A 25,106-nucleotide genomic window follows, 5' to 3' on the forward strand; every position below is an offset into this window, starting at 1 on the left:
TAAGCTGCAAATCACACAATTGATACGCTGTTGTTTTAGCTTAGCGTTAGGGACTACCCAGATCCTTGGCTAGAAGACCTCACGGTCTTAGCATTCAAGGGACTAATAACTCAGTGATATATTTTGGTCCATCGCCATACGCTGCTTGATATGTTAAGACCAATTTTTCTTTGAATTTACCTTCTGTGTAATAAAGCACTGTGTCTGTGGTTAAAAGGTAGGAACACAGAGTACTTCACAGGGGAGCAGTGCAAAAAAATGGACATACACAGAGAGTGAGAGGGGACCAGCCAAGGTTAGAGAAGCGCAATGCCACCCAGTCAACCAGGGTCAGCGCCATGTGGTCACAAACAGAACATCAGTGTTCCTGCAGGAAAACTACCAGAACCAGAGACGGACAGAAGATGTGTGTGACCACATGAGAAAAACTGAAAGGCACGCAAGAAATGTCTGAGGATGAGTGAGAAAAGGGGAGTGAATGTGTGTGTGTGTGTGTGTGTGTAGAAAGCGCATCCAAATTCAGGTCCTCACTCTGGGCTTTAGTGTCTCAGTGCACAATGTGCTGGGACTGGGTTAGAGAGAAGGAGAAGGTCGTAAAAAGCACACACACGAACACAGAGTCAAAAGGGCAGAGCACATTAGCCCAAACTCAGAAAAACATGTGGGTGAGAAGGCCTGGGGCATATGAGAGTGTGTATGTGTGGGAGAGACGTTGTCCCTTGTCATTAGGCTCTGCTCACCAGACAAACCCAGTGGGGTACTGGAGGGCAGGGCAGACACATGAAAAGTACGGACGTGATCACCGCACTCTACTTGTAAAACACGAGGAACACAATCAAATCTTAACCAAGGAGCGGCTCTCAGAGTGAAGTGTCAGCACAAACGCGTGTGGTTATCGACATCCTCTCAACAGACATCAATACAATCTAATACAGTAAACATACGCCGATAACTCTTACTCCATCAGCCGGGATGAAGTCTGTGTACTGGCTGGGCATGTGCTACAGTAGCAGACAGCAGAGGTCACGTCCACGTGCCCTCTCACAAATGCAGCACAGCACATAGCAGCAGCCGGAGCACAGCATCAAGGCAGTGACACACACGCACGCACGCACGCGCAAGCTCAACCACTCTTTAAAGGCAGGGAAACGAGAGACAACTGATGGATCTGGAATTCTTCAGGTTTCATTTTATATCTTAAAATTCAAAGGGGCTTGGAATTCAATTTCAATTTCAAGCACTTTCAAACTCACCTGGGCATTTTCACAAATATCCAGGGCACCTGTTTGGTTTCTGTCTAAAGCCTTTGGGAACTGAGGGAACCCTTGAACACAATTTCTTTCTAGTAAGCTCTCTCGAACCAAATGTGTTCGGTTGTCATCAGTGGCTGGGAAATTAGATCTAGGTCTGGGAACAACTTCCTTCTCCATTGAGTCCATTTTCAGACCTTTGTTAAGACTTCACTAATGGTATTCCACCTGCATAGCTGTACAAATAGCTGAAAACAGTGGTTAGGGGTTCCACGCCAGCAGCATCAATCTGGCTGTCTGTGTGTGTATGTATATATAGTCACTGGGTATCGTGTGAGGTTAAAGGCGGTGAGGCACGCTGCCAGAGAGAACAAACCTGCCAAAACAGTAGAGAGCCTCCCGCCTCCTAATAGAGTCCAATATGGCAAATGGACAAAGAAACAAAGAATATCCCCCAGCACGCGCACCCACACCCACAGCACGTCCCTCAGCACCCACACCCTCACACACAGCACGTCCCTCAGCACCCACACCCACACACATGGCACATCCCTCAGAACCCACACACACGGCACGTCCCTCAGCACCCACACCCTCACACCGCAAGTCCGCCGGCACCCTCACACAAGCCCTGCACCCAGCACGCGCACACACACCCACACAACACGTCCCTCAGCACCCACACACACACACAGCACGTCCCTCAGCACCCACACCCTCACACCGCAAGTCCCCCGGCACCCTGACACAAGCCCTCCACCCTGCACTGCTGCTCCACACAGAAAGCAGGGCCAGACTCTGCTAATCGACTGAGCGGTCATCAGAACAGCCAAATAGGTCATAACGCACAGCGGCCCATAGGCCACACAATACACTGGTCGCCCTCTCTACACTGTAGATCCATGGCCACCAGACCTGCGGGAAGCGTAAAACATGCTGCTGTTTCCTGAGAAGGCGAGTGTCTGCTTTTTCTGCTGTTAAATATTTGGCACAGTAATCACGACTGTCCTCACGCTACCACCTTTCAGTTTGCCTCTCGCACGCCCAGCGCCGGGATGCCGTGTGCTGTCCGGAGGAGCCAGGGTCCAGTTCTCAATGTCACGTCGTGGATGCTCATATAACCAGTGGATAGAACAGTGGTGATAATGAGCCTTCATTACTTGCCACAAATGAGCTCATTAACCCATCATTATGTTTTAATGATTGCTATTGATCTTGATTTACCACATTATTAAAGTGTAGCAACTTCAGCACTGTTGGGTACTGTAAATACGGTGGACATCTCCACGAAAGCCTAGCGTCTCATGCAAAGGTTCATTTTCTTTGTTTGTATGGCATGATGTTTATGCATCTCATTCACGTACCATATATCCTCTGCGGAGGATATATCAATCACACATCCAATCCCACCCAAAAAAAAAAAATGATTCAATTTATTAAGATTCATTTTCAACTTGCATCTTCCTTGATTCTTGACTCAGTATTCCAACCCATTATGGTCTCCATCTCACCCTGCCCCACTGCTGGTCTCTGTATCGCCCCTGCCCCACTGCTGGTCTCTGTATCGCCCCTGCCCCACTGCTGGTCTCTGTCTTGACACAGGATCAACTCACCAAGATCACAGTCTGAGCTTTGCTTTGTCTACGAAGGACGTGAGCACAGCTCTACCACACTGCTGAAAAGGATTTGCCACTATGAGGCCTGAGAAGAGACAGTCTAAATTTCTGAGTCTGCTAGAGATTGCGCAGCACTGGTTTGGCATGACATCATCCAGAAGCAAAGCCAGAAAAGGTGTGACGTCATCTCGAGGCGAAGCCTGAAGAGTGTGTGCAAATCTCCGTGCCAAAGCGCAGCCTGCTCTGCTCTATGGCTCCAGCACGTCAGGCAGGCAATAAACCCTGCACCAAGGCCGTAACCGCAGCACACCCATTCATTTGAATAACCACCTGACAGGATCGATCGAGTGACAGACTGTGGAGCTGAGGCTGGAAATATACTCCGCTCCCCAGCCACATCAATCCAGCCCGCAGTTAAAAGGAAAACTCCAACGGTTCTCCACCGAAACAAATCTGCATGTTTTCAACGGGTTTTAAAAACTGTGGTTTTCATGGGTTGGGTGTGCGTGCGTGTGTGTGTGTGTGTGAGTGAGTGTGTGAGAACTGTGCGCTTCTAAAGTATGAGGCAGCATAAAAAAATTACTTCCTATAGCCTTTCAACAGGAAGAGGAGGACGAGACGGCAAAATTGTCTTCAGAGATACAAACATACATCTAATGCAGCCACACAGTTGTGCTGTTATTTCCATCCTAGAGCAAAACCTGTTAAGAGCACAACCGCACGCAATCTTACAACTCATCTGGAACTATTTCACGCTGTGATCCATCCACAGTCTTCTATTCATTACTTCCTGGAAGTGCATTACGTATGTTATTTGCAGATCGCTGATTATGGGCGAGCTGCCTTCGAGTACAGGGCTCATGAACGACCCTTAATCACACCTCCTGTCTCCCAGGCACAGGAACACAGGAAACTGAAGTCAGCACTGCCAGAATAACAGCTGTCAAGTTAATAGGTAAATAATGATTCGAGAGGGGAAAAAACGCCACAAATTGGTTACAGTGTTAAAATAGTCATCCATAATTCACACAAGAACAGTTCTGTACCCAAACATGGGTGCAGTGCTTTTCCCTGTGCAACTCTAGAGGAATTAATTTTGCTGAATACATTTGCAGGCAAACATTTCACAGAAAAGAAAGGGAAAAAATAGTGTTTTTTGAACCAGTGAGATGAGCTGAAATCCCTGGATTTGGGCTCGATTTGTGGACATTTTTGTTTTGGTTTGGAGTGTTTGTTTTTGTTGTTGTTTTTGAATAATTGTTCAGATTCTCCTATACTTAAAGGTTCCAGTCAAGCCAGCAGACCCAGCCGTGGCTGCTGCTCCCTGGGCCCCCCCGAGACCGGGCCATGCCGCTGTTGTGTCCATATGGACACGTGGACATAGGTGGGCCGGGGAGAATGCCTGCAAGCCCCCCCCCCAAGGTCATAGATCTGATCGTCGTGCTTAGCTTTCACAACAGGATGTTCCATCTCTGCATTCGTGATGCGATGTGACGGAGGAATGCAGCGATGGAGGAGCTCTTCATGCCTCCACCCATGTGCTAATAGCAGGCACGCTTGGCTTAAACCCGGACAGCCACCCACACCTGTCTCAGACAGGCTGGATGCCGCGTGCCTCTTCTGACACACAGCCCTCTTAATTAAAGCACTTTACTTTGTTTTTATTTCACTCCCTTTCAACCCTTGGTCTCTCCCTCTCTCTCTCTCTCTCTCCTCCCACCCCCACCCCTTCAAGAGGAGGCCAGGATTAAATTGGATTCTAAATGATCCAGAACCGACAGAGCAATTTTTGCTGCCATTTTTCTCCCTCTCCCTCTCTGTATCCCTCTCCCTCGCGCCTGCCGCCCTCCCTTAAAAACTGCTCCCATCTCACGGCAGAGCTGTCACAGGCTTCATTTTGTGTGCAGGGGCCACGCAGGTCCCCGCGCCTCCCAGGGGAGGTGCTGGGGGGAGCGCCAGGGGAGCGCAAGGGAGCGAGCGCAGAGCCTGGCGAGGGGGCGGACCAATGCGGGGGCCGAGGTTCGCCCATTACCGGACAGAAAATATGAAATTTGGGAAAATGAAAGGCGAGGTTGTTCAACCTCTCATCTCCGGCTCTGCGGCCCCTCCCCCCTCCCGCCACGCGCCCACCCAGGATGCTTCAGGAAGACAAGTGCGTGACTGAAGCTCACACCTCCGCTTCCGCGAACTTTGAAGACAGTTTGGGCAGGCACTCGCTTCTCTCACTCTTCTCTAATAACTCAGGCGCGCGCACACACACGACGCCGCTGTGACTCACGGTGATCAGGGAGAGTTCAGTGAATAGGCAAGACCGAGGCCTGTTGCGCTATCTGAGCGGGCATATTATTAACAGCTTCCCCGCAGTTAAACCGCGTTACTTTAGCAATATTTAGTTAGTCAAAGCCTTTAGAAAACGAATGCATTTAGATTATCTTGCTCTTCAGCATCTTGGATGATGAAATCCTTGAACCTTTAAAAAGCGTTTGTCTCTCTCTAAAGGCACAGACATTTGCCACATATAATTACAGTCTCATCTTTAAAACACCTACTTTTGTATTTAATCAAAAGATCAACTGCAGACACAATTGTTCCAGACTCCAGCTACGGCCATTACAACAATGTTCCCAGGTGGCTATAACACTGGTTAAGCCTGGGAGACCTGATGTCCTGAGAGGTGTTCTATAATTATATGAGTTACAGTGAGCACAGGTGGAGGTGGAGCACTGAGGAGATACACTACGCCCTCCTGCTTCAGCTTGAGGAGGTGCTGACACTAGCAGAACGCACCACCGCTACTGGTTAACCACACTTGGTTTTCATTTAAAAACAAAGCTAAAACAAAAGTACACCACAACCTGGTGGTGGTGATAAAGTAAAGACTGTCTGGCGTCACGTGCTATACCTGAGGTGTAACCATCGGGTAAATCACAAGGAAGGATTTGTGTAGAAAAGTCTTAGCGTACCCAGGCAGGCTGTCTCTAGCTAAATGCCATCATCTCATTTATCGAACATTTAATTGCTAGATATCTATATGGGACAACCAGTCCTAAACTAACTTTCACTTCAGGGTGCAAAGATGTGCATGTGAGCACGTGTAAAACTATGCTATTACTGTCAGCCAATCACAGAGCACAGAGCAGCCTGTAGTCCTCCATGTCTGGGCTAGTCCCTCTTCAGTACTTTAAGAGTAGTGGCACTAGACAAAGATGGCCAACTGCAGGCAAAATATGGACTTAAAAGTCTGAAGACCACAGCGCTCGCCTAATCCACAATATGGCACTCAGATGCGTACAGAGCAGCGCAAACATTCCTGCACATGAAGTAGCGCCAATGGCTAGCAGTCCCTTACAGCTCCACCGTGGCCAGACAGTTTAGGCCCAACCCAATAATCCTCAACTCACAACTCACTATATTCAAGCATGGAAGCCCATGGGATAGCAAGGTTTTGCATGATAATGGAACAGTATCGATTTGTGTGTGTGTGTGTGTGTGTGTGTGTGTGTGCGCGCTTGTGCTAGAAAATGTGAGTGTGTTTTATAGATTATTTTTGTCCCATTTTTGTTCACTTGGCAATTTTCAAGGATACTTGAAATCCCATGAATGCCACCCCTCATTGGCTTATTACTGCTGTGTCTAAACGAACACACGAACCTGGATTACCAGGTGTAGGGAGAGAGAGACAGAGGACAATGATGTAATGCTAGTAGGACACATGGAGAAAAGGCACTGAAAAATAAGACAAGGAAGTGTGTGTGTGAGAGAGAGAGAGAAGAAAGAGAGGGAGAGTGAGGGAAGTGTGAGCGAGAATGAGAGGAGAGGAGCGTCTAGCCAGCAGTCTTCAGAGAAGGAATCTTACTCCCTGGTGGATTTCCCTTCCACAAGCGATGCACACCGCAGGGACAGGAATTACCTTGCAACTCACACACATGCAGGCACGCACGCACACACAGAAGTAGGCATGCACAAACACACATGCACACAATCCTACAGAAATGACAGGCACTCTTGTGTGCAGTAAACACTTTCTGCTGTACGGAACACCAGTTGCAGGTCCGGTAAAGTAGCACGCTGTGTGTGAGACTGTAAGCCAGCTCAGCCTGGGCTCAGCGTACCCCAATTAAACACACACTTTCCCTGTAGCTCATCAGAACGAGAAGGCCCCGAGACCCCAACTACACAGACTCAGCTCCAATTAAAGCCCAACACTCACAACTCTTCCCTTACGTACATCAAAAACTACAGGGGGGACGTTCCTTCAAACAGTGATGCTTTTGCATAAATGTGATAAACCATTGTTCTCTCTCTCTTTTAGACACACACCCACAGTTATAGTCTATAAATTGTCTGTGTATTTTTGAATCACAGATATGAGATTTATCCATATAGACCAATGGATTATTTTGAATTACTGTTAAATGAATTAGCCTGTGGTTTATTATGGACTTCAGAATATCACCGTGGCAACAGCACAGGGACAAATAAGACAGAAATCAGAATTTACGTTACAGCACATTAATCTCACCTGAACTACCATTCCTCCTCCACTGTACTCAAAAGCCAGGGCTGGAAAAACAGGTATTTTACAACCAAGAGTGCAAACCCTGGGGTTCTGCACAGAAATCTTTTATGTTCATAGTTTTATTTGTCCACTGGCTAAAAGCCTGTGATTAATTTGTGTTTAACTGCCATTCACTTTCCAATATTAGCCACTTAAAAACCAAATGGAAGCGGAGGGGATTTGGTTTACAGACCGCTACACAGAGCTCGCAGCCATTCACACATCCATGACGCGATGAGGAATAAACGCGGCTAACGCACCGAGTGGCGGGAGGGGAGGGGGTGCCGGTGTGTGTGCAGGCTCACCCATGGCTTTGGTCTCCTCTCCCTTGGCGTTGAGGATGGAGAACTTGAACTTGGCACGCACCTCACTCTTGGGACAACTGACCAGGAGCAGGTAGAGAGACAGGTAGTCTTTGCTCTCCTCGTCCAGTCCTTTTGGGTTGACCCGCAAACACCTGCGCGGGCGTGGACAGAGCAGCGAAGAGGAGGAGAGAGGAAGGGCAAAATCAACAACGGTTACCCGATGCCAGAAAACCAGCTCGAGTCAGAGTGGGTCGGGTCGAGCAGAATTTGACCTTGTGGAAGTATAATTACGCAAATTGTCTTTCATTATCCTTGACACTCCACCTCACCATTTGAGCTTGTCGTTGGCTCCTGAGGAGAAGGTGGAGCTTTTGATGACCTCACCCATCTCTTCCCGACAGAAGCTGAAGTTATTGATGGTCCACATGTAGGAGAACTTGACGACTTTGATCTGACGCGCACACACACAGAAGAGCCACGCACACACATTTACACATCTATTTCTTCTCTCTTTCATTTTCTTTTGATATATAGGTAAATGGTGGCTAAGACTTCAAAAATCGGGCTACATCAAAACTGCCTTTCATCTCGATACACCCTGAAGAAAGAGGGTTGGGGGTAATGAACAAGCAGTAGTTGAGGAGGGATGGAGAGACGGGAGGGAGGGGAGGACAATAGTGGGAAATGTTCATCAGGCTTGGCCTCTCTGCTTACATGAAGCTGGTGTGTAATGTGCCCATCTCTACATAAAGACCAGTGTTCACTCACTCACTCACTCACACACACACACACTTTTTGGTCATGGAAAAATCTCTTTGATCATCCTTCTTTGATGAAATAACCCTGGCAAGAGCACACTTACTTTGTTACACACACACACACACACACACACACACACACACACACACACACACACACACACACACACACGAACAAAACACCACACAAAAAGACTACATATAAGCACGCACACACACACACACACTCACCTGCGTGTAACACCAGCTTTCGGCCACAGGGCCGCTGGTCATCTCAGCGGGAGGGGGCGGACTCGGGACCCTGGACATCGCCAGCTTTGAGCGTGCAGGGTGGGGGGGGCACTACACCTGCCGGCAGACGACGTACCCACACACACACACACACACACACACACACACAGAGGTCTTCTTCCTCACACCCTCACACAAACTCAGTGCCAAACCAGCACAGCCGCCGCCAGGATCCACGCACACAGTGGAGTGTAGAGATGCCCAGAGAACAGAGAGAGAACGCAGAAGAGCACTCAGCCAACCCTGATAGCACCAGCAGAACCTGAGAAAGGGAGCGGGGGAAGAGAGAGAGAGAGAGAGAGAGAGAGAGAGAGGTATCACATTAGCAAAATTAGTACCAAGGATCTGTGATGTACTGTAAAGAAACTCTGGAAAAGCTTGAAGTCACACATGCACCAGCATCCTGACGCCTGAAAAAAAAACATTTAACGGCAGACATTTAAAGGAATCCTGGTCATAACGGCTTGCTTCCCGAATTCCTATTATGCAGCTCACGACTCAGAGTGCTGGGATTAGTGACAAGATTCTGAACATTGCAATTTCCTTCAGCAAGACCAATTATGAGCAGCCTTAGCTACAATCCGCTATGCTTAGCGGGTTAACACAATGATCCTACCTTAAATGAACCAGTATGTGTGTGTGTATATTTGTGCACACAACACACATTACGATACACACAGACTAGGAATGTTTCAGTCCACAGCCATACTGATAGAAGTTAACAGATGCCTCATTAACAGACACACTGTTAACATGTACATCTTTAACAGATACAGCAGTGCTGGTCAACACTGAGACATGTCTGTGATGACACGGTGACAATGTGACATTCACAGCATTTAGCTGACTTACAATTCTGACTGAATACAACTTGAGCAATTGAGGGTTAAGGTCCTTGCTCAGGGGCCCAACAGTGGCAACCTGGCAGTGGTGGCGCTTGAACTGGCAACCTTGTCGAGTACCGTAAACAATGTTTTCCTGTCATTCTGTTGTTCTTTCAGCGAGTGAGTCCCAGAGAAAGTAAACACAACTTACGGCCGAGAATATGCCACTTTAAAAAGACTGAACAGGACGCAAGCTAATTAACCGGCCGTCACGGACTGGTGCCGGTCCAAACTTTCCAACATAGTAACAGGTTTCTGCTCCTCTCCATCTCCCGCTGGCAAAAACCTGAAGTGACCCCTTCAGCTCCTCCTCGTCTCCCGCCTCTTCCTGCTCCTGTCACGCGGCGCTCCCCCACTCTGCTTTTCCGCCGGTGGTCAGGGGAGCGAGGCACAGGCTGTCCCTTTATTCCTTAATTAGCGTCTGATTGAGAGGAGGGATCGTGGCCCGACAGAGCCTTCACAAGACTACAGGACGAGCCCGAGGGAGGAAGAGGACCGTGAGGCTGGGTGAGCTGCGATCAATGGTGAGGACGACGGTTAACTGGTGAGAGGCGGGTCAGAAAGGAGCGGAGGACGGCGGGACAAGCGGAGGAAGAGATGGCAGCGGGCAGGAGAAGAGAAGAACTCCACCTTCACACACGGACAACTTTTTGCTTCCTGGAGAAGTTCATTTTCAAATCACACTCCCTCTCCTTTTCTCAATCTTTCACTCTCCTGCTTCTTTGTCCTATTTGTATCTTCTGCAAAACACTGGTGGCATTTCACTCAGTAAAACAATAAAATATTAATCAGTCAAGTTGGGGAATAAGTTGGTGCCCATTTGCAATTCAAATTACCTCAGACTTCCTGGCAATTAATTTGTGTGTGTGCAAACGTGCGCATGTGCATGTCTGCAGTCATGTGTCGCCTGCCATGGATTTTCTCAGCTTAATTTTCAATGGTATTTGTATCATGTCTTTTTCTACTTTCAACTAATCAACAGGAACTCACTTTGTGGCAACAAAACAATCTTCACAAAACAGCGAACAGTCTTTCAACTCTGTAAATAGGCCCTGATGACAGTGGAACTGTGGTAAACACACGCACTCCCCCACCAGAAAAACCAAAAAATAAATAAATCACACTCACCATGTCCCTGTTTGCAACAACAGATTACAGCCCAAGCCAAAAACATGTCTAAGCTGAGAAAGCAAAGTGTGCTAATCGAAAAGCCTTTTTCAGACATATTCAGACACTTCATACATCTCTCTCTCTCACACACACACAGGGAAGGAGAGTGATTAATGGGTGATAATCCACAAGACAAGGCGAGGATAAATATTGACACACTCGCGCGCGCGCACACACACACACTCCCTCCAATCCTTAGACACGTTTCTACATACAGCATGACACAGACACACAGGGGGCAGGAGGCAGGCTCATCTCTCCCACCCAACCACACCCCTCCGGCATCGTCACACTTCCTCTCTACAACCACCAAACTCTACTTTACTCCTGAACCAGGTCCAAGGCTGCCACGAGAAATCAGGGGCCTCTTGGGTCCTTCCACGCTCAGGTTTCACACGTGCAGGTTACACGAGCCGTTTCACTTCCAGGCAGGCGAGGAGAGCCAAGCTGGGTCCGGCGCACCGGGGGTGGAGTCGGCTGCCAGGCGGGGAGATGTAGCCCTTCAGGAACTCATTACGCCAGCCGTTAGCCCACCAAAATAATGCATTAATTGATAGGAAGAGGAGGAGGAGGAGGAGGAGGAGAAGACTCCCACACATGCCAGCTCTGGCCTCAAGTCTCGCAGTTGTGACTTGAAAGTGGGTGAAAGAAAAATTAATTAATTAATTAAAAATCTAATGCAGACTGTCCCGCCAGACTGTGCTACTTCCTGCGGAGGACAGGAAGTGTTTCTTAGCCTGTTTTTTTTTTCTTTTTGGTTCTCAAAAAACAAACAAACAAACAAACAAACAAACAAACAAATAAATAAATGATTTCCCTGCCGTGGCCCGAGCCTGCACAGCTCCCTCAGCCTCTGTGACTGACGGAGAAGGAGCACGGATAAAGGACAGCGGGATCAAAGGGCACGATGAACGGCCTGCTTGTTCTGCTCTCCATCTCTCACTCTGTAAAAACAAAACAACATTTTATCAGCACACGACACAAAGCAGCAGCAACTGCCAGGACGGAACCCACCAAAAAAATTCCTCTGAACACCATAATTCAGTAGCGCATTCAAAGTGGCTGGGGGGGGGGGGGGGTTGCTAACTTTATTGCCTGACCGAACAAACAAGACTTCCACCAGCAAGCAGGTTTATCAGCACATTTATCAATGTTCCCATCTGGCCACTGAGCAGTCACAGTGCCCTGTGTTGTGTTCCTGATGACCGTGTGGCAGTGAAGGACGAGATGAAAGAAAGCTAGAGAAAACATCGCGCACGTACGGGACGCCAGTGAGCTATGACAAAAACCTCCTTCCCTGTGCAGTTGAACACTGCTCCGAGTACGGTCGGTATCCGCTCCTGAAAGAATTTCCACGTGAACGTGGTGTAGTAGCAAACACTTACTGTCAGCAGCGTCGGTCATGCTAACCTTGCTCAGCGCTGCCGTTCGGCTGGGCTGTGTAACTGATGCAGGGATTCACCCACTGCCTCTACACAGAACGGTGGTAGACTTCTTGTTGCATTCTCTCCCGTCGCCAACGCTTGGCATTTTAATATTTTGAATGTTTTGCATAAATAATAAAAAGTTAAAAGCAGTCCAAGCTACTCCAAATCAGCTATCTGGTCAAGACGCATTCAGTGACTGGAGTTGCTGAGGGACAGAATTACGAGGAGGATCTGTCACTACCACAAAGACTTCCTGGTCCCAACTGTTGTGGAAAAAGCAGACATAACCAGCGTGAGCAGTCCAGAACTGTCTAACGCGGCCGGAGAAACTGTTTGGCCCTAAAGTGGAAGAGAGGCTTAAGATGACCAAGTAACAGCACATTCTACCTGGAGCTCATGAAACTGGACAATCTAATACAGCACAAACACAGTACACCCATGCCGAGTGCTGTGGAAATGTCAGCACCATTAACTGACTGAACTGACAACACACCTGCACCTCGACTTTGGCCAAGTTGTGTCCAATGGTGACAAAGGCAATAAGATTTCAAACCAGTCCCTTGCTTCAAGTCCTCCATTTACATGCCCGCATGCACACACACTCTTTCTCCAGCTGTCTCTGAGGGATTAATAAATCTGGTTAATTATCAACTATAGTTTGATTAAATTGCTCGTTATGGTTTTGCCAGCCAACACTGGGACACAGCTGAGAGAATTCAGAACTCTACATTGGAAGAGAAAACTCGAGAGCATTGATGCCTGTTACCACCCCCCCCCCCCCCCCCCCACACACACACACACACACACACACACAGGGCATGTGCTGAACATATTGAATCTTTTCCACTGGTAATATGCAATATTAGCAGCACTGCTGCTTCATATCTTGAAATGAGATTATGGCAATGGCACTTAACACAGTACACAGCCCACAACACTGTGAACCGATATGAAGACAGCAGAGAATTCAGCACAGGCTTGACGCTCGTTTCAAGTGATCATGGTGTTTCTGGAAACAATCGAGCCTCTCACTCACCAGTGACCAAGACACGAAGACGACACCGTCAGTGTTCACTAGTCCAACGTGACAGTTTGCTACTTTACACTCAGCACCAGCATGAGGCCTACACTCCACAAAGAAGGAAAGGTCAGTTTGACACGGATTGATAAGTCAGTTTCTGAAAACTCCAGTTCTGACACCTAAGCAGCTGTAGAACACTGGCATCCACACTTCACAAACAGAATTAAACTGTGGTATAACTCTATACGCCTCTGGCTTCAAAAACTGTCTCCAAGGAATCTTTTACTTAATTCAGTCTGGCTCTAAATGAGCCATTTTTTGTAGCCAAGTGCAAATAATGCTAAAAACAGGCGATTCCATTATTCATTTGAGATAACTATATTTGAGTTGTATAAAGAGGACTGGCTCCTAAATTTTGCAAGCCCCCACCACCAAACACAGTCAGAGACACAAAGCTGCCAACATGTCCAAAAGCTCCGTTTTGTCCTGATTCTGTCAGTCATGCCTGGTGTTTCCTGAGAGCCTTTCTCTTCACCCTCTCTGCCTGAGAGTCCTCTCATTAGGGCACAGTGCTGGAGCTTTGGTGTTTTTGTCAACAGTTTGCCCTTGCATGCTGCTCCAGTGTGATCAATTAGACTGCTCACACTCACAGAGTTACATGGGGGGGGGGGGGGCAGGCACAGTTGAACAGTGCAAACACCCCTAAACACACATTCACTGTCTCACACACACTCGTTGCTCTAGCCTCATTACAAATGAACTACACACCAACACCACAGGCCTTCATATGTCCAACAGCAGCCACAAACACACACACACGCACACCCCCTCAAACTCTTCACTCCCATGTTCACAATTGCACATGCACAGGCACGTGTACAAACATGTAAACAAAAGCACAAAAATATACAAGCACATGTACAAACACGCACACGTGTTCACAAAAACACACTTACATGCACGTGTACACATGGAAATACGCACGTACAGGCATTCGTCCACGAACGCACACCCGGGCTTTTTACAAGGGCTCGCAGACAATGATTTCCACGTTCTCACCTCCTCAGCTCCTGATAAACTGCGTGTCATGTCAAAAGGACACACACACACACACACACACACACACACACACACACACACACACACACACACCACAGGAAGCCTACTACCCAGCAGGTGTAGCGAAAGGTGACAGTAGTTGGGTATCAGGAGCGGTGCAGGCTCGCAGCCCGTCACAACACCATGTCCATAATCTGCAGCTTTCGCACCAGCAGGGCCCGCAGGTCTGAGCTATAATGAGAAGAAAGAGCAGGAGGGGGAGAAGACGACGAGGGTTGGATCGGCCGAGGCGGAAGCAAGCGGAGGGGGCGTGAGGGGTGGGGCGCGAGGGTTGGGCCACGTAACTCGCTGCCTATAATGATGCAGTTTTTAATTAAAATGCAAATGCACCATACCTCCAGTCTATCACGCGGGATCACATTTCGCAGCAATTTTCTCCCTCTACCTTCCTGTATGGCACCCTTCTCTCGCGGAAGGATTCTATAATAGCTTTACGGCAGTATTGGATGAAAGATCTTTTACATGCCGCTAATCCGCCCTTCTCCCTGGACTGCAGTGTGGAGAGGAACAGGGACAGAGCTTTGACACCGGACATCAGCGCTCTGTTCACTTCTGTCCAGCTCCTGTACAATCACCAAATTCACATTTCACGGGTAAAGCCGCCGTATTTTGTCCTCAATTTCACTTTTTTTGTTTATTATAAATTAAAACATTGTCAAATACAGGTGTATTTGGAAAAGAAATTGCTTCCAACTCTATACTTTTTGTAACCGAGAAGAATTCTGAATTCAGGATAATTATTTGACGAAAGCCAATATTGAAAATTCTATCCGATTGCATAATATATGATAGAGGTTTAAACTTTTTATTTAAAAAAGGCAAGGTTTCATTACATCAGACTGAAATTAGTGTCCGCTCATCCACTACACACAGCCAGTTAGGGCTTCCCAAAGGCTCACCCTCAGGTCCTCCCCTAATTTGCTGGTGTACTTCAATTGCCGGCTTCAGCATAAATGCCGCAGAGTTAAAACAGAGGCACATCGGCAGCAGCAAAAGACCTGCTCCCAGACGGATCGTTAGGGTGCTTTCAGTTCAAACCAAAAGGCAAACACAACCAGCGAAAGGGGTGTTGGGGGTGAGGGGAGAGATGGCGAAAAACGGGCATGTTTGGCACTTCTAAAATGTCCTTCGGTTTGCCTTTGCCAGGTTACCACATTTGTAACATCAATTATTCATCCCCCGTGGACTTCCGAAGGGATCTGTTATTACCAAAGAGCATCACAATCGTCAGGAACTCTAGCCCATAGAAGGCAGAAAAACAAAGCATGACTACGATTCATTTCTTTTTGCCCCGTGTCCTCGCCCCCACAGATGAAACGCTCGGTCTCACGTTTAGACGACACCACCAGGAGAGGAGAGTGAAGCAAAGCGAGAAAGAATGAAAGGAAGAAAGAAAGAAAGATAAAAGGGGGGGGGGGTGAAAAAAAAGACAAAAGAAGAGACCAAATCAAAGAAACAAAGACAGAAATAAAAGAAAGGAGAGGAATACGCGCTTATAAAGTCGCACTGACGAGGTCACATCAGCTAACCAGTGGCCAAAACACAGAAGCCCTTTCAGCAGGGCCAATTAGGACCAAGCGCTTTTCTCGCGGGAGCTGCCGACACCAGCCAGTTCCCACAACACGGGTCCAGGGAAGCCAGTGAATGCACACTAAGCATCCCTTCATAATGTAGGAACGAAGGAATGAATAAAACAGACAGAGCGGGATTTCATACTCTTAATGTGTTGTGAAGGGGATAAGAGGGAGATGTGTCGAGGAATATTACACTCTGAAACAAAACAACGTGCGAGCGAGCGAGCATAATGAGAAGAGAGTGAGACGCGAGAAAGAGTCGGGATGTGAGGAAATGCACAAGAGAAAGGGAGAGAGGGCATGAGAGAGAGAGAGAGAGAGAGAGAGTGTGTGTCAGATAGCAGACATGATGTGCTCTTTTCGGTGAACAGGGGAAAGGTAGTGCTGTTAATAAGTTCAATAGTATCTGTCTGCTATTTCCTTCCAGACAGCTGCGACATTCCACTGAACCCCAAAGTTCTTCTTCCTTCCAATTATCTAATTTGGACTCTACATAGACCGAACACACACACACAGATCTGCACAAACGCATGCACACAACAGTACTTTAAAACAAAAACTTGGCAAGAAGTTATTTCATTAAATGTTGCCAAATAAACCATTTAACTTGTTTTTAAAGTAATTACAATTTTTACGAATCATAATTAAACAACAACTATAACAATAATATTAGTGCAACATGAGCTTCACTAAGCAGGTCATCTGTAAAACTCAACTAGCTAAAAAGAGTCAGAAAGCAAAGGCAGCATTTCTGGAGGTGACCCATCACCAGACTCCAGGCCTGAGACGGCAAGCGTGCCAATAGTGCCATTTACTGCCATGACCAGGGCTGACGCACCGGGCCACTCCGTCCTTTGGGAGGGCTGCTGCCAAGGCCAACATGCCTTGATATTTCTGAACTCCAAAATGGCAGCACCTACATCGTGCCACAGCCCAGGAAACTCGATAACAGGGAGCGTGGGAGTCGGTTAGGGACACTGGCTTAAAACATACTAATAAATCACTGCAGAAGGGAAGACGAATGCAGCCTCACCCACAGACACAATGTACTCGACACCCATCCTGTTCAAGCCCCTCACACCCTGTACTGAGGAGGAAATCAGAGCCTGGGGACATCAAGCCTGCTCGGCGGGCCTAAAAACCTCTTTTATTACAGTAATGGTAAAAAGAGTGCACACGCAGCCTGGACCTGGGTGATGTATGCACACATTAGACATGCAGAGACGCCTAGAAAACATATGCTGCGTCAGTGCTCCGTGCATTGATGGCTGACAAAGCCTGGAGGACACAAGTCAACATTAAAAAGCCAACGGCAAAGCTCGACCGTGCAATCTGAGCGAGAGCGAGAGGGAGCGCGCGTGAGAGAAAAGTAGAAAGCAAAAAAGTGAGAGAGAGAGAGAGAGAGAGAGAGAGAGAGAGAGAGAGAGAGAGAGAGAGAGAGAGAGAGAGAGAGAGAGAGAGAGAGAGAGAGAGAGAGAGAGTGGTAGGGAGGGGTAAGGAGGAAGGAGGAGGAGACAGACAGGGAGATGGAGGGAAACAAGAGAAGAAGAGAGGGAGGTGTGGATGTGTAGTGTGGATTATGCAGCGTCAGCCAGGCTGAATGTGTGGGTAGATTAGCATCTGCAGCCTGTCGATAAGCTCAGCTCCTCCAACTCGGCACTTCTGCCACCTCCGAAACGCACGTCTGCCGCTCGCCTTCATAAAACAATGTACGTTATATACAGTTTAACCTCTCAGCAATGCACTTGTTTACTAACAGGAGTCAGGTTTGTCCGAGATCAGCGGCGCAGCGCTGCAGTGTTAATGGAGACTGGCAGGAATCTCTAACAACACAGAGGTCAGGCCACGGCTTCTGCGTTCAAAACACTGACTTCATTCATCATTTTGAGAACCAACCGCAGGGTCACGTTCCATCACTGTTTTGGACGTGTATTCATAACTTGCTGGCAGTTGTACTGTGAGCTACTGTTTGTTATCATAACTGTGACTAAACAGCCCTCTGCTAAAGCAACATGGAAACCGAGCCGCCGCGAAACCATGGTGACGGGGGAAACAGACGCTATGACGGGGGAGACAAGTCTGGGCCAACGATCTATTCACTGTTTAGCAGAAAGGGGCCCTCACCCACCAGACTACTCCCAAAGCCGTGCAACTTCAAGTTTGCCATTTGGCGGCGGCGGCGCCTGCTCTTTCCCCTAGTGTGCGGCCGTGGGCCGAGCTGGGGTAGGAGAGGCAGGGTGACCTGGCACCTGGCCCATGGGGAGGGTAGGAGAGGCAGAGTGTTGATATCTTCACTTGGGTGCGTACAGACAAACCCGATTTGGATTTACGGGAATGGTCAGTGAGTCAATATCCTACAGCATTTAAGAAAACACTCCGATGGTTCTCCACCTGCGCACACACTGCCATCTGGACATTGTTTTAACATGATGTTAATACAGAACGGCAACATTTTCTAGAAGGGGAGAAGAAACACCGAGGGCTGGTGATAACAGGTAGGGGCACACCCACTCCAACTGGGTGCCATTATGCCGTTACTAAAGGCACTCCATCTACTACTTGGAGAAATGTCATTAAAGTAATGCTAGTTGAAGCATTCAAGTTTAAAAACCAACTCCCCTGTGAATTACAGTATTCAGTTGGCTAATGTTTTCAGGATAAACATTTATTCGTTACCAATCAAGTATATAATATTGCTAAGTTTCAAGAAAATACACAAGGAATGAGAAACAAGGGAAAAAACAGCGCAATGTCCCATGGCACAGTGAAGAGCTAACGTCTGAACTAGAACCGTAGGCAATATGACACATTACTGACAAACACTGCCTGGTAGAGGCGGCCAACTGTTCGTACGGGAGGGGTATTGTGTAGGCGGTTGGGGGGGGGCTAGCGGTCAGGCCCCCTCCTCCCCGGGGTGAGCTTTGACGGGTAGGAGGTTAAGTGCTCCATAGCACCCTGCTACAGATCTTCTTTACAGGGCGTATCAGGGCACACACACTGCTATCTTTGCTCCCGCCAACCAAATCACTCTAAATGCCAAGCAGATACACACATGCACGTACACGTATACACACGCATACACACACAAACACACAAAAAAACTTAAATTCTCAAAGCAAAAGACAAACCCACATGCAACTGGCACACAAACACACACGGACGCAACCACACAAGCGCACCTCACCCCGACACAAAGACCTTGGGCTCCGAACCAACTTGCAAAAAGGAGCCAAAAGTTTGAGTTCCACTAGTGCTCCTGCCTCCAGCTCTGAGTCACTCGGAGCTCAGCTCTGAGCAAACTCTGAGCTTAAAGTTGACACTTGAAAGCAAACCACCTCACACATGAATAAAGCCAGAAGAAGAAAAAACACAGCACTGAGTCAGATTAACACAATCTGGTGATGCCATTAAAGACAGGCACATTCTAAGCCACCTGCTGCCCGATCACTCATCACATGGGAAGCAGAGCAGAGAAAGGACATGGGTGACGAAGTGGAAGAAAGGTGTTCCACTTCTATGATTCCAGCTCCCCAACTTAATTAAGCTCAGTCACTTCTCCCCAGCGCTCTGAGCCCAAGTTTCAGCTAAGGCTGGCAACACCATGGTTTCTCTGTGTCACAACTATCACCCTGCTTTCGTTGTGTCCTAGATATTTTGGTTGCAGAACCTCAGTAATGGAACTAAGCGAACTACACCTTCCTTAATGAAGGTTTGCTGATGAAGCTGTAGCTACACAAAGCCTACCGCTCACCTGTGGAACAGACCGACGGCGCAATGACACGCCATCGTACTGTGACCCAAATTAGCCAATACAAATAAGAATAAAGCGACAGAGAGGCAACTTAGCATAAGCATAAAGTCATCTGTAATGTTTTCACTAGGGGCTGAAAACATTAATCGCTCACTCTCAGACCTGTCCAGAACCAGTCGGCACAGAGGCCCATTTCGCAGGGTGCGTTCGTGCTGGTGGACGTGCTCTTTAAGCTGTACTCCCCTGCATTAGGCCGCTACGTTCACATTTGGCTAACGCTCATGTCCAGAGGGACCGCCGTTGCCCAGTTAGAAGGGCGGCGTGAGTGGAGTTTAAAAGCCTTGTTCAAGGGGGTGGTGGCACCAACCCATGAGCTCCAGATCAATAGTGAGGTCCTCTGGCCCCTGCGTTACCGTCCTGTTACCGTCAGATGTGACGCCCGACCGCACGACAGCTGGTTAACGTTTCATTCAGAGCGGGTGGCCTCACGTGGGGTCTCCCTCCGGCGCCTGTGCCACCAAACTGCGCGATTATAAAAATGCTAAAATTTTCCCATTTTTGGGTGTAGGAGGGAGCAAAGGGTTTGTGCGGATGTCCTCTGAAGTTACTGCAACATGCTTAGAAGCTTCAAATTGCTGCCATTCCCCGTTTAACGCAAAGCGTAACAGCGAGACGGCAAAGAGACAGTGAGAGAGAGTGCGGGAGAAAGAGACATCGCGGGAAACGGAACAAGAGCATACAGGAGGCCCGAGCGCGAGGCCACCAATAGCAGTGCTGATCAAAGGTGTGAACACAGTGCTAATGACAGGACAATTAGCCAGTTGTGACCCTCATCTCCCGTTTTATCCATCTGTCCACGCGTTGTCCTTCCCTCCCTCGCCCTGCCTCAGTAAGTGACGCCACATCAGATCTGTTGCCCCTGCGTGCATTATAGTTCATCATTTTACTCCTGGCAGTAAATGACGTGAAGGCTCACAGACAGGGGTGGCATTTCTGACGATAATAAGGGACGGAACAGCCTCTGAAGCTTTTTTTTTTTTTTTTTAAACTGAAAGCTCCAAGCTGCCTGGGTCTCTTCTCCTGTAATCTGCCCCACTAGAAGGTCACTCCCAATGCCCCTTTAGTTTAATTCACCCTCATATGGTTCTTACCTATATGAGCGCAAGCTCCATTAAGCATCTGGTGAAACAGGAGTAGCCATGGCACAAGCCAGCTGTATTACGCCCCTCTCACCGTTCCTCAGTCTCTCTCCCCACTGAGGGGGTGGGCGGGTGTGCTTGCCTGTCCTTACTGTCTCAGAAGAGTGTCACGATCTATCTGCCCATCTCTTCTGGTCCACTCAGGAATCTGAAAGCAGAGCAGACAGAGTTGGGATGAGTGTCGCTAAGAGTCGAGGCACGGTGTGCGCCATTCTCCACGGTGCAAGTGGGTTAACAGCAGGAGTCCACCGACACGTTTACCTCCGGGACGCTCATCACCGATACTTGGGCCAATATTCATATGCTATAAATTGGCCGTGTGAAAATGAACAAGAATGCAACTTCCTCACAACTGTTAAATGAACATAATATACAACATGCTTAATACTGGAACATCAAAAAATAATAAAAGCTGAACTTTAAATAATTTTATTATTTTTGCAAACTTTTATACGGTCTACAGTAATCTTTAAAGAGATCAAACTAAATTTAAATGGCTCTCTCAAAACAACAAATCACAACACAACTCTATAGAATTGCCATACATATAAATTTGCTTAAATTTAGTGAAATCTTTAAATAATGAAATTCCAGTCTGCTGTCTCTCCTCAGTAGTCCCATCAGGGTGAGTTATGTTGTGGAAAGCACAATCTCTGCATGTTTTTGCTCCTACATGCAGTATGTCTGGAAATCCAACTAATTGCTCACCTAAAAATGACCTGCTGCATAATTGCATACACATAACAGCTAAGAAGTCAATGACTTAAGAAAGAGCTCAAAAAAAGAGCCTGAAAACATTCAATAAAAAAAGTACAGAAAATATATTTGCTATTTTATATAAAACAAAATGTTTAGTATGAGTCACTAAATAGTGTTGAAAGGGCACGCAAGCATCAGTGGTGGATTAACAAACCTCAAGAAAGGTCTAGGCTCTTACGTTTCTCCTATTCATCAGTAATGAACGTTATGAAGGAACACTACGACAAAGCTCATCTAAATCAACTCAAGCAGTGAATATGCAGTCACCATTAGAATTGTTCATATATTGTTGCTTCCATGCAGAAGGCGTCTGTTAAGATTACCTCCATTCCCACCGTCACTGCGGACATGCACACAGATTACCACCTAGATTACCGCGGAGAGTCCCCAACACAGGTGGTTGCCATGGAGAGTCACGTCAGGAGTGGAAAAGCAAGCGACGGCGAACAGATGCGACCTGTGGTCATCGCCACAGCGCTTCTACGGGGAAACGGCCTTTAAGCGCACACGCGCTCCCAACACAGTCCAACTACTAATGCAGCCACGGGGACCCAAACACTGTGCCTGCACCCATGCACAGAAACCTCACTCTGACCAAGCAAACGGGACGTCAGCAAGGGTTCAAGCCGCATGCACGAGTTATGTTCGTTTGACCAGAGTACAATGGTGCATTGGGGGGGGGGGGTTACTGTGGGAAAATTATACGGACAACAAGCCTCATCTCAAGTTGTGGGTGCAAGGGGGGGTGACGAAATTATATGACCGGATGCGTGGTGCTTTTTGCTAGATGGGATGTCCAACCTCAGCAGGTTCTTACCTCTCCTCAAGTCAGAACTACTTCATTCCCACATTTCTCACAAACACCGAAAACGCTGAACGGAAATATTGGTTGGCCCGATAATTAGTCGACTTAACGGGGGAAGCCGACACAATCGGACCAAGCGAATAATTCATTTTACCGAGTCCCTGCCAACTTACTGAAGAGTCACCCATTAAAACCGCCAAGACCGCTCAGGGTGAACTCAGCCAAGTTGTCACCGAATAGTTGTTTATGTAAACTGTGGGGAAAGACTCAGGCCCCCTGTTGGGGGAGTTTAACAGATGTGGCCTTGAGTAAGAGGCGCGGTAGCCACCAGTTTAGAGACAATGCATGTAAACGCTGCAATTTTACCATTAAACAATAAATCAGTTACTTATTCCTAGAACTGAGCATCTCCAGTGGTGAGCCATTATAATTATAGGACAACCAACCCGTAGTTTACCCGTAGTTTTTCAGCCCAACGTGCTGAAAGTTTGATAATATTCTTGGTATTGCTCTTATGCACAGAAACTAGGAACATGCACATGGGTGAAGAACAGAGCAAATTCGTCATCTCTGGCTGTCTGTCAAGGAAGCGTCTTCTCCAGTAGAGCTGAGATGCGTTATGCAGGGCAAGTATACATTACTGACACTAGCGCTGAATCATCAACGGCTCAGCGATGACTCAGCAAAATGTACACAAAATGTGGATGCAGCTCAAGAAATCTGAAGTGGTATGAAGGCAGAAAATGTTAAACAAATGTACTTCGGGTCATTACCCCGAAACAAGTCAAAATCATGTAACTCTTGAGGAGGTCACACCCACCCCCACCCACCCCCACACCCACCAAGCTGTAGCGCAAGCTGCTTTTCTACTTTCACCTCACTGTTTCCCAGTGCGGTCCGTGGCCACCTCCAGAAGGTTTGCGCTTATGCTCGTCTGAGCCAAGCAATCAGTAGCACCGAACACTGCGCCCAGGTGTCACCGGAGCCAGGCTGGACTGATGGAGCTCCACAGAACCTGGCTCTGGCTGCCTGAGCACTGCATTAAGAAACGCTGCTCTGCCTGAAAAGGCTAAACAGGTCATAGGAACCGGCTCGCGCACTTCACCGAGAGCCCGGTCATCTCTGCGGCATTTGTCACAACCAGACGTGACTGACTAGCGCCATCGCGGGCAGAGCTGGGCGGTGTCGCCTGATGACTGACCGTGAAGCAGATTGATGGGACTCTGCGGCGATTAGGCCTCGAGGGAGAGCTTTCGCTGGCAAGACTCCGCGCACTCTGCAAACGGAACGGAGAACAGCAACAGGAGGAAGAAAATGCCCTTCCTTCCTCCTTTTAAAGAGCGTTTGTAACAAACACAGCTGCTCGACTGCAGCAGCCTGACAGCATCCAGATGTTGCTGATCTGGAAGCCACCTCATTACAGCATGCAAAGTGACTTGCAGGCCACTTTCTTCTTCTTTTTTTAAAATCCACATACTGAACAAGCTTCATGTGCCATTCTGTATTCAGTGATTTCCTTTAACTTCCAAAAATTCCAATGACTGATTTGAACCAGGTAACAATACAAATCTAAAAAGGCAACAACGTGAGTCGATCAGCCCAATGGACAGTACTGTACAAGATACCAACATCAGGGCAGTACAGGTTTATAATTGTTCAAAATTCAAAATCAAAAACCTGAACCCATAGTGAATTCTCTCAAGCTTCTACTTTGGACTTCCTATGCTGTGTTTGAATCTTTTCCCTAACCAGGGTAAGTGATGTTAGGTGTGAGGTATGGTTCTATCCAGTCTGCAAATATTCCATCTGTAGGTGTGAACTATTCTGTGTGACTGAACTCCTCATACTGAAAGATGTTTGCAAGGTTTGGGATAGGGCTGTGGGATACGAGGACCTGAGGACCTGAGGACCTGGGGATACGATATAAGGGTTAAGGGTCAATATATTCCAGTATATTGCCAATACCGTAACAAAGGTGATAAAATTAGATTTTAAAAAAATAATAATAATCGCAGTTTAAGAAAACTGTCATAGCATACTTTGTATGCGATCCACATAGTGGGATCTGCATTTGCAATTAACACAGTCCTTGTAACATCCAACATCATAGCACCTTGTTTTTTTTATAAACAAAATTAAGAAAATTTCGATTAAGAAATTCAAAAAACCTGTAAACCACAGTGTTAAAACACACAGTATATATTTTAGATCCTGCTTTAAAGGTTCACAGTTTGCTGCAGTAAATGTATGCCAGGTTTTACTTTCCCAGTCAAGTAATTAGCTAAAAGAAAATGCAGTTCCTGCAAAATCCAACATCAAAATAGTTTTGCAATATGAACAAAGGAATTCAATTTGCTTACATCAATGAAAGACGTGTTTGCAGGATTCCTGATGTATGTATGTATGTATGTATGTATGTATGTGCTTATTATTTGTGTTAAGGTTTTTGTGGATGAAGACAAGTTGGTCAACATGGCCAACTTTCAGGACACTTCTGTGTCTGTCTCCTGCGGTGGAGAAAACTCTCTGCTACTGTGGACAGCTGAGGGCACTCGCTCGTGTTCCTTCCCCCAACAGAGAGGACTGAGAGTGGTAAAGGGGTTTCTTCTCCAAAGCTCA

The 25,106-nt window shown here is 47.5% G+C and overlaps 1 protein-coding gene across 3 annotated transcripts in view; it reads right to left on the reverse strand.

Moving 5' to 3' along the window:
- Nucleotides 1–25,106, reverse strand: part of spop (speckle type BTB/POZ protein) — a 62,403-nt gene that overhangs the window by 21,079 nt on the left and 16,218 nt on the right. The window contains exons 2-5 of one of the 3 annotated variants that reach the window (XM_081711254.1): nt 21,016–21,071; nt 8,719–9,040; nt 8,059–8,180; nt 7,730–7,881 (exon numbers count right to left, since the gene is read on the reverse strand). In XM_081711254.1, the coding sequence (XP_081567380.1) occupies nt 7,730–7,881; nt 8,059–8,180; nt 8,719–8,796 (352 nt within the window). In that variant the 5' untranslated portion in view covers nt 8,797–9,040; nt 21,016–21,071. Of the gene's footprint in view, nt 1–7,729; nt 7,882–8,058; nt 8,181–8,718; nt 9,041–20,875; nt 21,072–25,106 lie in introns of all 3 variants that reach the window. The other 2 variants (XM_026997944.3, XM_035527018.2) reach the window with 2 other exon arrangements.

Source organism: Electrophorus electricus, chromosome 3 (genome assembly GCF_041902795.1).
Source record: "Electrophorus electricus isolate QZ-2024a chromosome 3, ASM4190279v1, whole genome shotgun sequence".
NCBI classification, from domain to species: Eukaryota; Metazoa; Chordata; class Actinopteri; order Gymnotiformes; family Gymnotidae; genus Electrophorus; species Electrophorus electricus.